Below are 18,720 nucleotides of genomic sequence, written 5' to 3' on the forward strand. Positions count from 1 at the left end.
ATCCCGAACCTTACTGATCTTACAAGCATCTTATCCGACTTCCTTAAAAAGTCTGTGACGTAACCTCTTTAACTCTCCGACGTAGCTCGGGAAAAGTTTAATGAGATTAAAAATATCTTCTCGAAAGACCCTATACTTAAGATTCCAGATATTAATAAAACATTTTGTTTGAGAACTGATGCCTCCAATACTGGCTTAGGTGCAGTGCTACTACAATACCATGATGGTACTCCCTTCCCTGTATGCTTCTTAAGCCGGAAACTCCTTCCCGCAGAAACGATATACTCCACCATAAAAAAGGAATGTTTGGCCCTTGTGTGGGGTATCTCCAAACTTAAATTTTATTTGCTGGGAAAAGAATTCATTTTAGAAATGGGCCACAAACCTTTGATATACCTAGAAACTTTTAAGGGAACCAACAGTCGCCTCTTGAGGTGGACATTGACAGTCCAGGCTTTTAAATTCCATATTGTGTATATCAATGGTTCATCCAATTATTTCTCTGACTGGTTAAGTCGTGACAGTCAGTAGAAGATTTGTTGCCTTACGCGACTTCCACATGTTTGAGCTTTTTCCTCGCCTATTCTTCTTATACTCCTTGACTATAAGTCTTGGTATGGGGGAGTGTGAGGGAAAAGTTCAATAGATAGGATTAGCGAGGGAGTGTATAGTAACAATAGTTTCATTGCCGGCTACTTGTTAAGGTAGGGTAAGTCCCACTCCCACTATTCCCCCCCCCTCTTTTTCCCCCTCCCCGAAAGTGATAGTTTGATTGCCGGCTGCTTGTTAAGGTAGGGTCAGTCTAGCCCCCGCTATCCCTTCCCCTCCCTTCTTACCCCCCCCGAAAGGTGACGTGTGGGGCTCCGGTCAAAAAGTAAATCACTCGACTCACAGCTCCCAACACTACTCTTGAAAGGACAGAGAGGGTCACCTGCTAATCACGAGTAGAATTGAAGGAGACGGACTAACGTTCTGAGACGTCCCAAATTTTTGATCCACTTACCTGTTTGTGTATGCAAGTAGCAGGATATAACCCCTCATCATTGCAGTGGTAAAAAACCTGCTTTCCTGTCATCTGGACGGATTATTGACGGCTAGAAAATCTGTGAAGAACGAGCCGGTGGGTTGTCATCAACACCTGCGACCCCCCCCATCATCGGCAACGGCTACGATTTCAACAACACGCAGTGTCACCAACACCAGACACCCAAGTTTTATATATATATATTAGCATTGAATTCAGATATCATTTATATTTTTCATTTTCATTTTCTTTTAGGTAGGATTAATATTTTATATTTAAGTGTTTTATATTTTATATTTTCTAAATAATAAAGTGTTTATGTTTGTCAGTTCTTGTTCTTTTTCTATTCATTAATTTTCCTGAGGAGGAGCCAGCCTTGGTAATACTGTCTGAAGTTGTTACAGGGCTGAGTAAGCCTTCACAGAGAAGTTTCGTCTACTAGGGTCTTTATTGGAAGATAAACCCTGGTGGACGAGGCCTCTTCTCAATAAATGCCATAAACCGCCTGTTGTCTTACTCACATACTTGTGGGTATACATTACCTTTGCCGTACCAGGTAATCAACAGTAAAATCTGGCCCCAGGCCGGGCTGCGTGGGAAGGAAAACTCTTGAAACTGGTCATGGGTTCAGCACCGGTATATATACTATGTTCGCAGAGTACTCGTGAGCCCAGGGAGGGTGGGGTTGTTGGTCTGGAAGGCTTCAGTGTGCCAGCCAGAGAGGCAAGAGGAAAGTTGGCAGGCAGCCTCATTCCCAGGTACGCTGGGCAAGTGTCCGGATCATCCACCTCCGTTGCTCTTATACCCGTACCCAAGACTATAATTCATACGCACAAACGTTGCCCTTGGGTAAGCTTAGTGCTCCCACTCCTATAAATAGTTGCTGCTGCTGCTTGGGTGCACGTTTATTAAGTTTAAAGATATAGCCTGCTGTGACATTTTTGTAAATAATGTTGTGCACTCTCTGGGTCTGTTCAGTATATATACATCAACATATTTTTACCTTCTAATATAAGAAGCAAATGTTTACTGAATATAGTGCCTGCTGTTATTGAAATAAGACTTTTCTTATTAACTGCAATGCTCTAATAATTCTGAAACAGTTTGAAACAATGATGAAAGAAATGACTTTATGATGATACTGAATTTTTCAAAAGAATGGGACGAAGAATATTAATTTAAGAACTAGATTTCTAAAATGACTGAACCTCATATAATGTTGTAGGCAGTTCTTGAACAGACGGTACTTAAAAGTTGCAGAAAATCTGTGAAACACAACTTTTAGAAGACTCCTGCAAACTTTCGAACATCTTAATATATGAAAACCGTGACTTACAGTTGTACCTAGTTGGCAAGTAAGAGAAATTAAAAAGTACCTTAAGGCTATAGTGAGAGACATTACTACTCTTGAGGTACATCACTGCTGTTGCAAGGTACATCACTGCTGTTGCAAGGTACATCACTACTGTTGCGAGGTACATCACTACTGTTGCGAGGTACATCACTGCTGTTGCGAGGTACATCACTGCTGTTGCGAGATACATCACTACTGTTGCGAGGTACATCACTGCTGTTGCGAGGTACATCACTGCTGTTGCGTGCGTGAGTAAACACAATCGGATGTGAAGATGACGAGGAAAACAGGAAGAGCAAATCTGCATGTGCTGTTTCTGCTGCTGTTAGTGTTGCATAAAACTAGTGGTGAGTGACCCAATTCTCTAATCTGACTGACCGATTTTTATCTTCCTTCTGTTTCAGTTTAACTGTTATTTACATAATGAATGTCGCCTTGCAAGTGTTAGGTGTCACAATTCCTTTATTTATTAAGTACAGATTAATTTTGCCCATTATCTTTGAGTAATTCTCACAGAGCCTGGCACACTTCTCTTGTATTGTGGTTACTTAACGCAAATTCTCAGGGAGATAGACCCTGAAGGTAGGAAAGAGCCTTGGTGACGAAAAGCTCCCCAGCAAAGGAATTGTAACCATCTGCCATCCTAGGATCTACACTGATTGCCACAATTCCTTCCCTATGTTGTACACTGACTGCCATCCTCCCCATCTTAGGATCTACAATGGTTGCCATCCTTCCCATTCTAGGATTACTCTGACTGCCATCCTTCCCTCCTAGGATCTACACTGAATGCCATCCCTCCCTTCCCATCATCTTCTCTGATTGCCACCTTCCCTTCCTAGGATGTACCCTGACTGCCATCCTCCCCTTCCTAGGAACTACCCTGATTGTCATCCTTCCCTTCCTAGGAACTACCCTGATTGTCATCCTTCCCTTCCTAGGATTTACTCTGATTGCCCTTTTTCCCTTCTTAGGATCTACCCTGATTGCCACCCTTCTCTTCCTAGGATTTATCCTGATTGCCATCCTTCCATTCCTAGGATCTACCCTGATTGCCAGCCTTCCCTTTCTAGGATCTACCCTGACTGGCAGCCTTCCCTTCCTAGGATGTATCGTGATTGTCTTCCCCTTTCCCAGGCGCTATAAGACCCCTAAGGGTTTAGTACTTCTTATTATAATTTATTCAAATTTTTCACACTCATTCGACGGTGCCACATGACCTGGTGGCAAAAGCTCTCGCTTCTCACGGTGAGGGTCCGGGTTCGATTCCCTGCGAAGGGGTGGAAACATCGGACGTGTTTCCTTACACCGGTTGTCTATATTCACCCATCAGTAAAATGGGTACCTGGGTGTTAATCGACTGATGTGGGTCTCATCCTGGGACAAAACTGGCCTAATTTGGCCGAAATGCTCTACATAACACGGGGCTCTCTATATTGAAGTATGTCATACCTTGTACATGTACCTTGTACATGTACCTTGTACATGTACCTGTAGTAAATAAAGATATTATTCATTCTCTGCTTCTGCAACATCATTAATGTAACTACAGTTGAAATGATAAATTAACATTCACAATTAACATCTACAATTAACACCCACAATTAAACACTCAGACTTTACAACTAGCTGTTAATGATTATATCGCTAAGGGTATATTATGAATATAATTATTATCATAATAATTATTATAATTATTATTTTTTTAATATACCGGCCGTCTCCCACTGAGGCAGGGTGACCCTAAACAGAAGAAAGCTTTATAGTTTTTGTTCTTTTCACATTTAGTAATATATACAGGAGAAGGGGGTTACTAGCCCCTTGCTCCCGGCATTTTAGTCGCCTCTTACAACACGCATGGCTTACGGAGGAAGAATTCTGTTCCACTTCCCCATGGAGATGAAAAGAAATAAATAAGAACATGAATTATTTAGAGAACAAAAGAAAACTCAAGTTGGTATCTATGCATATTCACCCACCTGAGAAGCAGCAAGATGTTCCTGTTATCTTGCGTAATTATGAGACATATAGAAAAGAAACCAGCAATCCTACAATTGTATTAATGTTGACAGAATTACCGACAATTTATTAGGTAAAAGGGCACAAGTGCAACTAATGTGGCATTATATTGTGGCGACGTTTCGCTCTCCAAGAGCTTTATCAAGCCGTTACTCATTTCGTTAGCTTCATTTTCCATGCGTTTCGCCGGAGGTAATCAGTCCCTCAGCCTCGCTGAAGTTGTGCATGCAAAGGAGGGTAGATGAGGTAATCAGTCCCACAGCCTAGGAACAGGTATTAATTCAGCACCGTATTCTTCATCAAGACTAAAGTCCTCAACACCTGTTCCTAGCCTGAGGGATTGAATACTTAAATCTACAAAAAAAAAAAAACATTAAACTACAAATAGAAAAAAAAATTCAAAACCGAAAAAATACGTCTTGCAACGAGGCAAATAGTTTAATTTAACATCTTTATTACGCATCCCATACGCATCCTGTGGGTGGTAGCCAAAGGATTACAGAGGTACATAATGGGTCCAGGAACTAGACCGCAAAAGGTTTGATAGCCGAATAAGTTACAGTGGTAATGAACTATTTACATGTTTATATCTGGTCACAATCGTAATGAGCGACGCACCTGAGGAAAAAAAAAACAGAGAGAAACGTTCAGTTCTAAAGGTGTATCCCTCTTGATGCCAGAAAAAAACTTCAGGAAAGCTGTAATAGTTCCTCTGTGGTTGAGGTCTTAAGGTCGGCGCCTGGGGTCGATATATTATGCTAGCGGAGCGACTCGTTATTCGTCGTTCAAGCAATTTTACGCCCCTACGGGTTTAGCGCCTTCTCGTGAATACAGTAATCAAGCCCTTTTTTACTGCACCTTATCGCGGTAGTAAGAGGAGGGAAATGAGAAAATTGAGGAAGTAAATTACAGACACTGCAATAATTGGACGAAAACTAAATGGCGTAGCAAGGTAAGACTACACGAGTACTTCTACTCTGGATAATATATTTGTATATGTATATGTGTATATATATATATATATATATATATATATATATATATATATATATATATATATATATATATATATATATATATATATATATATATATATATATATATATATATATATATATATATATATATATTAGCATTAGAACTGGACAAGATTCCAATGCTCTATTTGTTCATGTAAGAGATTTTAACCATCCAATTGATTTTCAAAAAGTTAAGAAAGTTGTATCAAGCAAGTCCACGGTCGACAGGAATATAATTGAATCTTGTTTCATAAAAATCAGTTTTGACAATAATATGAATATTTCCTTTGATTTATATAAATTAGATACATTTATAATTAATAGAATTTGGGAAGAATTTAATAATACATTGGACAAATAATAAATTTTAAAATTCTTAATTATTGGGTAGAATAGTTTGTTGGTGGATTGTGTGAAGGACCTGTCTAGCCGGGCCAGCGGGTCTTCTGCAGTGTTCCCTTTCTTATGAGTCGCGCGTCAGGTGTTGCTTTGTTGTGGGATGTGATAGTGAGGTGTGGTCTAGACCCTTTATATGCCTTCCTTTGATGCATTACTTTTATTGTTCCTTGATAATGTGAGTAGTCACGAAAGCGCTTGGAATTTCTCTATTCTTTCACAGTGGTTGTTTTGCATATTCTGAAATCACCTGTTTGCTGTCATCTTATTGCATATATATATATATATATATATATATATATATATATATATATATATATATATATATATATATATATATATATATATATATATATATATATATATATATATATATATATATATATATATATATATATATGCAAAACAACCACTCTGAAAAAATAGAGAAATTCCAAGCGCTTTCGTGACTACTCACATTATCATAGTTCCTTGATAATGTGAGTAGTCACGAAAGCGCTTGGAATTTCTCTATTTTTTCAGAGTGGTTGTTTTGCATATTCTGAAATCACCTGTTTACTGTGATCTTATTGCATATATATATATATATATATATATATATATATATATATATATATATATATATATATATATATATATATATATATATATATATATATATATATATATATATATATATATATATATATATATATATATATATATATATATGCGTGTGTGTGTGTGTGTAATGATTAATCTAGCTCTTTTCACTGTTACTTGTCTGCATGCCCTAATCATCTGCTTTTAACTTTACTGTTAAAAATAGCTTAGTAAAATATTTTTTTTATTCATTCATTAATCTAGGTATTTTTGAGATGCTAGCTTCCATTCACGCACAATAAGATTTCAAGAGACATGATCTTAGTAAGTGAGCCATGATGGCTTCTTTCTCAGCATAGTGAGGTTACCTGGGACATGATCTTAGCGTGTGAGGGATGCTGTCTTCCGTCCCAGCACCTTGGGCTTATTAGAGATATGATCTTTGCATCTACGTAACGCTGGGCTTCCGTGCCAAAATCTTGTGGTTACCCAGATATGAGAAATGCCTCTTGGGGTTGCTAAGGTGGATGATCCCAGCATCTGCGGGATGGTAACTTCCGTTCCACCAATCTAATTATTTTTCATGGCAAGTTTTTGTCATGAGACCGTTTATTTAACCTTTGCGAGAGTTAATTTAACCTTTGCCCTCTTCTCGCTCTCCGCTAATCTCTCTCTCTCTTTATATATATATATATATATATATATATATATATATATATATATATATATATATATATATATATATATATATATATATATATATATATATGTATATATATATATATATATATATATATATATATATATATATATATATATATATATATATATATATATATATATATATATATATATATATATATATGTTTAATAATTAATATTCATACATAAAAAAATGTGCTTTTATTTTCACTTTCCCAGATGTTTTATGGTGAATCATGTCATGACATGATTTTAAATAAGCTGTTGAGATGTGAACAATGAATATTGCGGAGTTGCTTTTCGGGTTCTTTGTTGATAACGTGTTTATATGAGTAGCCAGAAGGGACTTCGGGTACCCTGTGATGTGTGAATATTTAGAACATTGCAATTTGTATATGTGTCATCGCGTTTTGCAAAAGGAAATTAAGGAAGTCTTCAGGTATGTAGGAAGCAGCAGTTTTATTATTGTTGGGTACTAATGCAGATGATGCACAGCGCTGCTGGTGCTGCACAATGATGCTGCTGTATAGGGGCGATCTTTTTACTGCTCCTGTTTGGTGATATTGCTGTTACTGCTGCTGCTGCTGTTGCTGCTGCTGCTGCTGCTAGTGCTGCTGCTGCTAGTGCTGCTGCTAGTGCTGCTGCTGCTGTTAGTGCTGCTTCTAGTGCTGCTGCTAGTGCTGCTGCTGCTGCTACTGCTAGTGCTGCTGCTGCTGCATCTGCTGCTGCTGCTGCTGTTAGTGCTGCTGCTAGTGCTGCTGCTGCTGCTGCTGCTGCTGTTAATGCTGCTGCTCGTGCTGCTGCTGCTGCTGCTGCTAGTGCTGCTGCTGCTGCATCTGCTGCTGCTAGTGCTGCTGCTGCTGCTGTTAGTGCTGCTGCTAGTGCTGCTGCTGCTGCTGCTGCTAGTGCTGCTGCTACTGCTACTGGTGCTAATGCTAGTGCTGCTGCTGCTGCTAGTGCTGCTGCTTCTGCTGCTGCTGCTGCTTCTGCTGCTGCTGCTGTAAGTGCTGCTGCTAGTGCTGCTGCTGCTGCTGCTACTACTGGTGTTGCTGCTGCTGCTAGTGCTGCTGCTGCTGCTTCTGCTGCTGCTGCTGTTAGTGCTGCTGATATTGCTGCTGCTGCTGCTGTTGCTACTGGTGCTGCTGCTAGTGCTGCTGCTGCTGCTATGAATGTTTCTGCTGTTAGCGTCGATCCTAATTCCACTGTTTTTATTACTGTTATTATATTCGCAGCTGTTGCCTGCCCTGTCGTGTTGTTATAATACAACTCTTTCTTCAACACACACACACACACACTCACACACACACACGCACACACACACACATACTCACCCACACACACACACACACACATTCACACACACTCACACACACACACACACACACACACACACACACACACACACACACACACACACACACACACACACACACACAAACACACACACACACACAGAAAAGAGGCACAAAACTATAGACCTGTGTCATTGACGTGTATAGTATGCAAAATTATGGAGAAGATTATCAGGAGGAGAGTGGTGGAGCACCTGGAACGGAACAGGAGTATAAATGCCAACCAGCACGGATTCACGGAAGGCAAATCCTGTGTCACAAACCTTCTGGAGTTTTATGATAAAATAACAGAAGTAAGACAAGAGAGAGAGGGGTGGGTTGATTGCATCTTCTTGGACTGCAAGAAGGCCTTTGACACAGTTCCTCACAAGAGATTAGTGCAGAAGCTAGAGCATCAGGCGCATATAACAGGAAGGGCACTGCAATGGATCAGAGAATACCTGACAGGGAGGCAACAACGAGTCATGGTACGTAATGATGTATCACAGTGGGCACCTGTGACGAGCGGGGTCCCACAGGGGTCGGTCCTAGGACCAGTGCTATTTTTGGTATATGTGAACGACATGACGGAAGGGTTAGACTCAGAAGTGTCCCTGTTTGCAGATGATGTGAAGTTAATGAGGAGAATTAAATCTGATGAGGACCAGGCAGGACTTCAAAGAGACCTGGACAGATTGGACACCTGGTCCAGCAAATGGCTTCTCGAATTTAATCCTGCCAAATGCAAAGTCATGAAGATAGGGGAAGGGCATAGAAGACCACAGACAGAGTATAGGCTAGGTGGCCAAAGACTGCAAACCTCACTCAAGGAGAAAGATCTTGGGGTGAGTATAACACCGAGCATGTCTCCGGAAGCACACATCAATCAGATAACTGCTGCAGCATATGGGCGCCTGGCAAACCTGAGAACAGCATTCCGATACCTTAGTAAGGAATCATTCAAGACACTGTACACCGTGTATGTCAGGCCCATACTGGAGTATGCAGCACCTGTTTGGAACCCGCACTTGATAAAGCACGTCAAGAAACTAGAGAAAGTACAAAGGTTTGCGACAAGGTTAGTTCCAGAGCTAAGGGGAATGTCCTATGAAGAAAGATTAAGGGAAATCGGCCTGACGATACTGGAGGACAGGAGGGTCAGGGGAGACATGATAACGACATATAAAATACTGCGTGGAATAGACAAGGTGGACAAAGACAGGATGTTCCAGGGAGGGGACACAGAAACAAGAGGCCACAATTGGAAGTTGAAGACACAAATGAGTCAGAGAGATAGTAGGAAGTATTTCTTCAGTCATAGAGTTGTAAGGCAGTGGAATAGCCTAGAAAATGACGTAGTGGAGGCAGGAACCATACACAGTTTTAAGACGAGGTTTGATAAAGCTCATGGAGCGGGGAGAGAGAGGGCCTAGTAGCAACCGGTGAAGAGGCGGGGCCAGGAGCTAGGACTCGACCCCTGCAACCACAAATAGGTGAGTACACCTGTGACCAGCGGGGTCCCACAGGGGTCAGTCCTAGGACCAGTGCTGTTTCTGGTATTTGTGAACGACATGACGGAAGGAATAGACTCTGAGGTGTCCCTGTTTAGAGATGACGTGAAGTTGATGACAAGAATTCACTCGATCGAAGACCAGGGAGAACTACAAAGGGATCTGGACAGGCTGCAGACCTGGTCCAGCAATTGGCTCCTAGAGTTCAATCCCACCAAGTGCAAAGTCATGAAGATTGGGGAAGAGCAAAGAAGACCGCAGACGGAGTACAGTCTAGGGGGCAAGAGACTACAAACCTCACTCAAGGAAAAAGATCTTGGGGTGAGTATAACACCAGGCACATCTGAAGAGCATATTAACCAAATAACGGCTGCAGCATATGGGTGCCTAGCAAACCTCAGAACAGCATTCCGACATCTTAATAAGGAATCGTTCAGGACCCTGTACACCGTGAACAGGGTACTGAACGATATTGGAGTATGCGGCACCAGTTTGAAACCCATATTGGAGTATGCGGCACCAGTTTGAAACCCACACCTAGCCAAGCACGTAAAGAAACTAGAGAAAGTGCAAAGGTTTGCAAGAAGACTAGTCCCAGAGCTAAGAGGTATGTCCTACGAGGAGAGGTTAAGGGAAATCAACCTGACGACACTGGAGGACAGGAGAGATAGGGGGGACATGATAACGGCATACAAAATACTGAGAGGAATTGACAAGGTGAACAAAGACAGGATGTTCCAGAGATTGGACACAGTAACGAGGGGACACAGTTGGAAGTTGAAGACACAGATGAATCACAGGGATGTTAGGAAGTATTTCTTCAGCCACAGAGTAGTCAGTAAGTGGAATAGTTTGGGAAGCGATGTAATGGAGGCAGGTTCCATACATAGCTTTAAGCAGAGGTATGATAAAGCTCACGGTTCAGGGAGAGTGACCTAGTAGCGATAAGTGAAGAGGCGGGGCCAGGAGCTCGGACTCGACCCCTGCAACCTCAACTAGGTGAGTACAGCTAGGTGAGTACACACACACACACACAGCATTTTTCCTGAGAGGAAAGAAACTCTGAGAATAAGACAAAGAAAAGTACCTCGGGGTTGGACATCACGTCTCACCTCTGCCCCCGAGGCTCTCATGAACCTGAGAACATCAGCGGTATATATTCGACTTGCTAAATGTAGGACATCCTTTCAGGAACTTTGAACAAGGTTCAGAGACTTCTAACCAAACTAGTTTCAGCGCTTAACATTTCCCCCTTCCCACGTATCCATTATTAATGTAAATACAAAGATATTTGTATGGGACAAAGCCTACGATGAAAGATTAAAGAAGCTAATTGTTTGGTGACTAAGAATTAGGTGTTGCCTAGACGGGAAAGTTTGTTGGACAGCATCAGTCGTTCTGTGAATTAACATGCCGCTGTAATGAAAGCACATTACAGACAGAATGGCTGACATGCCATTGGCAATATCAACTCCATTTTCAATTTTGTTCATTATACATCTATAGTACTTTCTCTACAGATGTCTAAGCCATTACAAAGTACCATTATCTAATTGCAACATGCACTATATAATTTTGTAAAACGATACTTATCTTAGTTACAACGTGTTTGCACTGTTCATATGTGTCTACAATGTTAATTCTAGACTTGCAGTTTCATATATTTTAAAATAAAATGGCGGAGAGTGTGTGTATCCTCCTCTCGACTCACATTACGATAACTTTCCTCTGTTGTTGTTGCAACATTAACCTGTCACGTACAGGCAACCATAATGAATCCTAGTAACCACCCTCTCTTTAATCTATTTCCACAATTCTTTCCATGGTCATAAGCTTTAACGCAACCTGGCACCAATATGGTAGTGCTGCATAGATTCTCGACTGACTCACACATTCTCTCACGGATCTTATCCACTAGTTTTTTCACCCGAATTTTCTTTGTAATCTACGATGCCTATAAAAATTTCTATACTGAATTTTCTTGTGTTTCTATTGCTGCAACTGAAGGAGAAAATTTTTGTCACTACATCCAGGGTGAAGAGCTAAAGCTGCAAGAGTTATGCAGCTTCTGGGAAATGGGAGGAAATCAGGAAGTGTAGTTCTAATTCCTTCAAACAAAAGCCCTTCACCAGCATCAACGCACCTTTTTTGAAGGGTGCTGGAGTAATACGTTAGAGAACACAGTCTCGACATTATGATGTTCAGTGGAATTAATGCAGTATTAGTTGTTATGGGTCCAGTATTAACTGTAATAGTGCCAGAATTAGTTATCATGATGCTAGCATTTCCTATTATGGTGTTGACATCGGCTGTTGTGAGGCTCTTAAATAAATTTTTTATCTGTGAAATCCTCATAATCAGTGAATAAGTATCAATTCGTTTACAATTTGTTCACGCGTTGCTTTTTATATTTATTTACTTGATAAGATATATTCACAATTTATTAATTCATTCAACAGAGCTAGTGGTCGTTGCAGTGACAGAAGGCAGCGAGACGAACGAAGAGGTTCAACTGAGTGCCTCTCAGTTTTCAAATAACGAGAAAGATGGCATAGGACCTGCTGTAGATGTCAACGAAGACAATGGTGGTGAACCGCTTCATGACCTTGCGACCTCAACATCTCCAGAATCCAGTGACGAAAGAAACGATGCTACAGAGTCAGCCTCTGAGGTCGTTGGTAAAAGTAAAAATTCTAATCAGTTTCGGCCAGAGGATTTACATGACAACGGAGCGATGGCGAACAGAGACTCGGATAGAAAAGGAAGAAAAATCATACCAACAGATTGGGAAGAAGGGAAAGATGTTGATAGCCTGTGGTACAGTGATAATTTATCCCCGTCACATACTATTAATCGTTTTATTGACGACTTTATTAGGAACTCTAGTAGCCAGAACGTAACAACGACCAGGACCACTGGTGTGAGGGACTCGACAATCTCCCGGAGATATTTAAGTCCCTCTGACTCGAACTTCACGACGCGAGTGACGACTGGTCAGTGCGGTGGGGTTATCGCTGTTACTAACAAATACCAAACCATTACTACTCCAAATTACCCTGACAACTACCCAGAAAACTCTTTGTGCATTTGGAATATTTATTCTCGTACAGAAAAGGATTATGATCAGATCCTGATATGGATTCAAGATTTCGAATTGGAAGGTAGTGACTGTAGCGGCGACTCCCTCAAGATCACAGACGTCACAGTGCGAAAAACAGCAATTTTCTGTGGCGAGAAATCCAGAAGACCTCTATTTTCAATGGGCAATTCTCTGAAGCTTACATTTACGAGTGACAATGCAGGCAGCAGCAGAGGGTTCACAATCGGAATAAAAGGCATTTATTCAACTTGTGGCGTTATTCACAACACGATAGGTAACGAACCTCTGGTTCTCTCTACTCCTAATTTCCCACAGGCATTCCCAGAAGAAACGCGCTGCCATTGGCTCATAGTATCAAAGGGAGAAATGGCATTAAGATTGATGCATGACTATAACGACAACGGAAGCCATGATTCGTTGTTCGTCTCTACAGATTTTTTAAACAAGTATGACAAGTACAATCTGCAAAGAATCTATGTATCGAATCTGTTTTCTATAATTTTTGTTGCCAAACTGCTGTTAGAGAAAAGTCAACAGCATCTGGGGTTACAATTTCAATTGCTACCAACAACAACAACTCAGTCTTGTGATCAAACTTTAACAGTAACTGCTAATTCAACAGTTGTTATCAACTCCAGCAGATATCCAAGTGGATACGACCCATCAACTAACTGTCAGTGGACTATCAAATACGACACAAATAATCATTATATGTCAAGTCTCCGCTTTATAGACTTTGACGTTGAGAACCACATTAATTGTCGCTATGACTCCTTACAGATCATCGATGAAATGAGGGGCTTAAGCAAGACCTATTGTGGAAAAGAGAAAAATTTCGAGTACTTTACTGAAAGCAAGATACTGAAACTCCATTTTAAGAGTGACTCACATGATATTTACTTCCATAAAGGCTTTTCACTATACGCCTCCGCAGAGAGGATAAGGAGAGACGAGTGTGTAGTCACAAGGCCTGAAAGCGACACTTGGATAATAAAATCCCCAGTGTATAAACAAGTCAGTCCAGCTTTCACTGTCTGTAGCATCACCATCAGAAGCACCACATCACTCAGATTTAGTGTCCGCTTTGATAAATTCAGTCTCCAAAAAAGTGATCCGTGTAACAAGGGTAACTACTTGTCTATAGAGGACGTGGATATCAACACAACGGAGTTGTTCTGTGGTGGGATGGGTGGACATAAGTTCACCACTGCTGGAAATGCCATCAAGTTATTCTATTCGTCTGAGAGTAAAAATAGCGCAGAAGGCTTTAACATAGAAATAAAATCACTCTTTGATTCTAACTGCGGCGGGAGCTACAAGCTCAGACCTGGCGAGAGTAAAGAATTGAATGCTCATTCCTTCGTAAAGCTGGAGAAGGAATGTGTTTGGGTTATTCAGGGAATAAACGGGATTCTCGTTCTTGACTTTGAGCAAGTGGAGAATGTACGAGTGTCACTGACTGGCCTCCGTAGAGATCTTTATAATTACAACTCCAGAACGATTCACTTCCTCGAGCCTTCTAATAAATATATGATACTCGCCAAGGAGAATAATGTAAAGTTTCAAGCCACAGCTTATACCACATTTTCACATTGTGAATCTACCCTTAGTCTCAGAAATACACCTGTAATACTAAATAATTTAGGTAACTCATACTGTTCTCAGGTGGTGAGCTTCTCCAGCAATGACAGAGACGTTCTTTTTGCAATTCAATACACCTTGCTCTCCTCAACACATTCCTCGCCCTGCCCTTTAAAGGTAGTCGACGCAGAGACTGGCACCAAGAGGAAAGTTTGTAACAAAGACTGGAAGAAAACATTTACAGTATTAAGCGAAAAACTGTACATAACTCCCGCTATACCAGAATATGATATCTCAAGTAAGTTCATGCTTCTTCTAAAGCCAGTCAAATTTACCTGTGGGGATACCTACGAAGTAAAAAATAAAATAATCTTGAGAAGCAAAAATATGGAAGTGAGAGAGACTTGTGTTTACAAATTAACAAGCGAAGGTCATAGGATTGCATTAGATGTAGCCACGGAAAGCAAGGAAGCTCTTACCTACATTAGCGTATCCACCGACGGCTCCTTCTACAACTTAAAGGAGCTATCCTCTGCAACTACAACCTCGTTGGTAACGACGAAAGAATTCTTAGTTGTCGTTAAACCGTTTCCAAGAAGTGTGAGTTTCGTGTTACAGGCTATAAGAGAGTCTCCGGTAACTTCATCTTGTAACACCTGCGTGATCGTCGAGCCAGGCAGTGAAGGGATTATAAAGTCACCCAGTTCCCCTAACCTCAACACTTACCCTTCTGGATTATTCTGTAGCGTTAAATTTGAATCCGAAAATAAAAATAGAAGTGTTATTTTGGAAATTGAATACCTGGATCTTCCTACAAATACGTCTTTAGATTCATTGTTTCTAGTGAAGGATGGCATCTGGAGTGCTATTGATGCTTCACGTCTGCCTATCTTGAATCAAAATTTGATCCTTGAAACTCCCTTCTTTCTGCAGTTCAGAACCTTGACCAATAATAAACATAAAGGATACAGAATACGATACAAGGTCAACGAGTGTGGCGGAGTAGTAACATTAAATAATAATACAGCAGTAACGCTGCAGTCTCCTGGTTACGGTGACGTGTACCCAACATACACCCAATGTGTGTGGCTCTTCAACACAAATATAACAAATATAAGTGATAGGATTAAACTGAAAATCGTTGAGTTTGATCTACATGAATCGGATTCATTTGAAGTGTTTGATCCACTGTATTCTAAAGTTCCTGTTGCAATATTCAGAGGTTCAGCAGCTAATCAAGGAATAAGAAGTGTTGGAAGCCAGTTGAAGGTAGTGTTTACATCTGATTCTCGCTACGTAAGTTCTGGGTTCGTTTTCAGAGTTCGAGCAGTCGTCTCGGGCTGCGGTGGCGACATTGACACAAGTATCAAGGAAGAAGGGACAATTACAACTTTGGATGCTTTCCCAAACACTGACTACTGTTTATTCCGTCTACGACCCAGCCAGGGACGTGTGATGACTCTCACTCCCCTGAAGACATCTAACAACAGACAAGAACGTGAACACTTACCACGTAAAAGTCTCAGGTTACCAGAGGAACCTGAACTTGTAAGGGATAACAAGTGTCATGTGGGTAGTGTAGTAATATCTACTACTGGGTTCCTCAGCGATGGTCAGAGATTCTGCGTAGGCGATCCTGTTGCAGCCATCTCGTCCACACAAGACGTGTTGGTGGTAGTAAAAGCTCCTCCTCTACCTCCTGTGGAATTCCTCTATCACACAGGAAGTTGTGGGGGAGAGCTAGCAGGTGACAAAGGATTAATGGGCTTTTTATCATCTCCGAATTTTCCTGATATGTTCACTGGACCTGTCACCTGTACTTGGACATCTAGTGGTCCTCTTCTGATTACACTTACGTACCTGGATATTCAGCCGAGTATGGATTCCCTTATCTTTGCGGATCACAAACGTGTTATTACCCTGACTTCGTCCCAGATTCCACGCTACTTACAACTTGACGGTCCTGCTACAATCATCTTCTCCGGCAATAGTATTGGCGTCAAAACTGGGTTTCACCTGCAGTACGAAAGTGTAGAAGTCAATGGCGTATGGGATGTAGGGGTGAGCGCTCCTGTAATTCTTCTAGGCTGGCAAGGGGCCCAAACAAGGCCCTCAGTGTGGAAAGTGAGGGCTCCCATTGGCTCTAAAGGCCTCACGCTGCGACTCTGGGCTGCATACATTCCCAACAACCCACAATGCAAGGAAAGCTTTCTCCTTGTGTACGGGGAGGCGGACATGGCTCAGAGGCTGTGCGGTGGGCTGGCTATGAACTCCTTGCACTTTGTGGGTCGTGACATGGTTCTCAGCTTGCAATCTTCCTCCCCACTAGCTGCTTTCATCGCTTCAGTACACCTCAGTACCTGATATGTGTTTACTCTCTTACAACTATTTATTTCGTATGGCGTTTTTTTTCAGAATCGAACGTTTAGTTGTCTAATTTCTAAGGCTCGAACGTTAGTTCGCTTTATTTCTCAGGATTTAATATTTGAATGGATGACATCTTGCCTGTAGTTAGTGTCGCTTAATGTGATTATGATTTACAATTCCAAATTAGTAATGTGTTTTACTTACTAAAGGGTTATGCTCACGCTGTATGTATGCCAGTGAATATATAATGAATAAATTTAACTATTTATACTGAAGGCCAACGCTCTACCAGTGGAACACAAAGAGTGATAAGTAGTTAGAGAACTGAAGCTACTCTAAACACTTTTAATAATGGTAAATCTAGTTTTGTCTCTCCTAAAACACTGAGGTTTGCTTTCTAAGGCACTTAGAAGAGACATGGCAAGATTTGCCGTTGGTAGCATATAGAGTGGAGTAGTACCTCCTTAAAAGCTGTGTTTAGAGTTGAAGAAGTGGCAGACACAATTTTTATATATATTTCCTTGCTCGGGTGTTGCCACTCTCCGTGTTTTCAGCACTCTCCGTGTTTCCAGTACTCTCTGTGTTTCCAGTACTCTCTGTGTTTCCAGCACTCTGTGTTTCCAGCACTCTGTTTCCAGCGCTCTGTGGTCCAGTGGAAGAGTGTTGGGATGGTGTTATGAGGAATGCCAGCACCCATTATTTGATATTCAATAAGTTTTCTCTTGTACATACATATGCTAAACACAAATATATAAAAACATTGTTACTAAGTCGTATTGAAGGAGGATACAGAATAATAATCATCTGATTCTTAAATCTCAATTCATTTTAGGATATTAAAAAATTAACTTTTGTTTATAAAAGTGGAGTACAAAACTCTAAACAGAAAATTTTATGATGTCATACTGAGGTTTATATTTTACTTAGTCAAGATATCACTATAATGCATTTGTGTCTATTTTTCCATCGTGTTGGTATTTTATGCCATTTGTCTCCACTAGGACTCGCCTTCAAAGTAATTTTTCCTATGTATCTTCGCAAACGTAATACCATCACATCCTGATGTTTATAAACCTGCTTAATGAGTACAAAATATCTTTAAATTCCATATAATTTTTGGCTTAAATAGTAGTTTTAAGTGTTAATTTATGAAGATAGTACTGAAGATTTCAGTACAAGTCTTCGAGGTTTGCGGTTATGAACGTTCATGGTCTGACTTCTTTTGTACTACCTTGTGGTAGTGACTTAATGATGTGACCTGACCTTTTGTTATGTTCTCTTTTTTTCTCTCTGATATAAAAAACGATGCAGTACGAAGGACCTTCAAAGGCCTTCCTTGTGGTGCGAAATTTTTACTTATTTCTGAAGCTTTTAGTTATTCCTTTGTACTTATAAAAATAGTAAATTATTTGCCATATATATATATATATATATATATATATATATATATATATATATATATATATATATATATATATATATATATATATATATAATATATATATATATATATATATATATATATATATATATATATATATATATATATATATATATATATATATATATATATATATATATATATATATATATATATATATATATATATATATATATTTAATGCGTATGTGTGTGTGTTTGTGTGTTCATTGTTTACTTTACGTTTTAGAGAAATTATTAATTTTTTACTTATTTATTTTATTTATTTGTTGAAATAAACAGTTATGAAAATAA

At 40.1% G+C, this 18,720-nt stretch overlaps 1 protein-coding gene across 1 annotated transcript in view; it reads left to right on the forward strand.

Moving 5' to 3' along the window:
• Window positions 1–4,299: 4,299 nt before the first annotated feature.
• Window positions 4,300–18,720, forward strand: part of LOC128689856 (cubilin-like) — a 16,644-nt gene continuing 2,223 nt past the window's right edge. Inside the window, exons 1-2 of the mRNA XM_070087696.1 lie at window positions 4,300–4,390; window positions 12,398–16,975. Coding sequence (XP_069943797.1) covers window positions 4,300–4,390; window positions 12,398–16,975 — 4,669 coding nt within the window. The remainder of the gene's footprint in view (window positions 4,391–12,397; window positions 16,976–18,720) is intronic.

Source organism: Cherax quadricarinatus, chromosome 22 (genome assembly GCF_038502225.1).
Source record: "Cherax quadricarinatus isolate ZL_2023a chromosome 22, ASM3850222v1, whole genome shotgun sequence".
Taxonomy (NCBI): Eukaryota; Metazoa; Arthropoda; class Malacostraca; order Decapoda; family Parastacidae; genus Cherax; species Cherax quadricarinatus.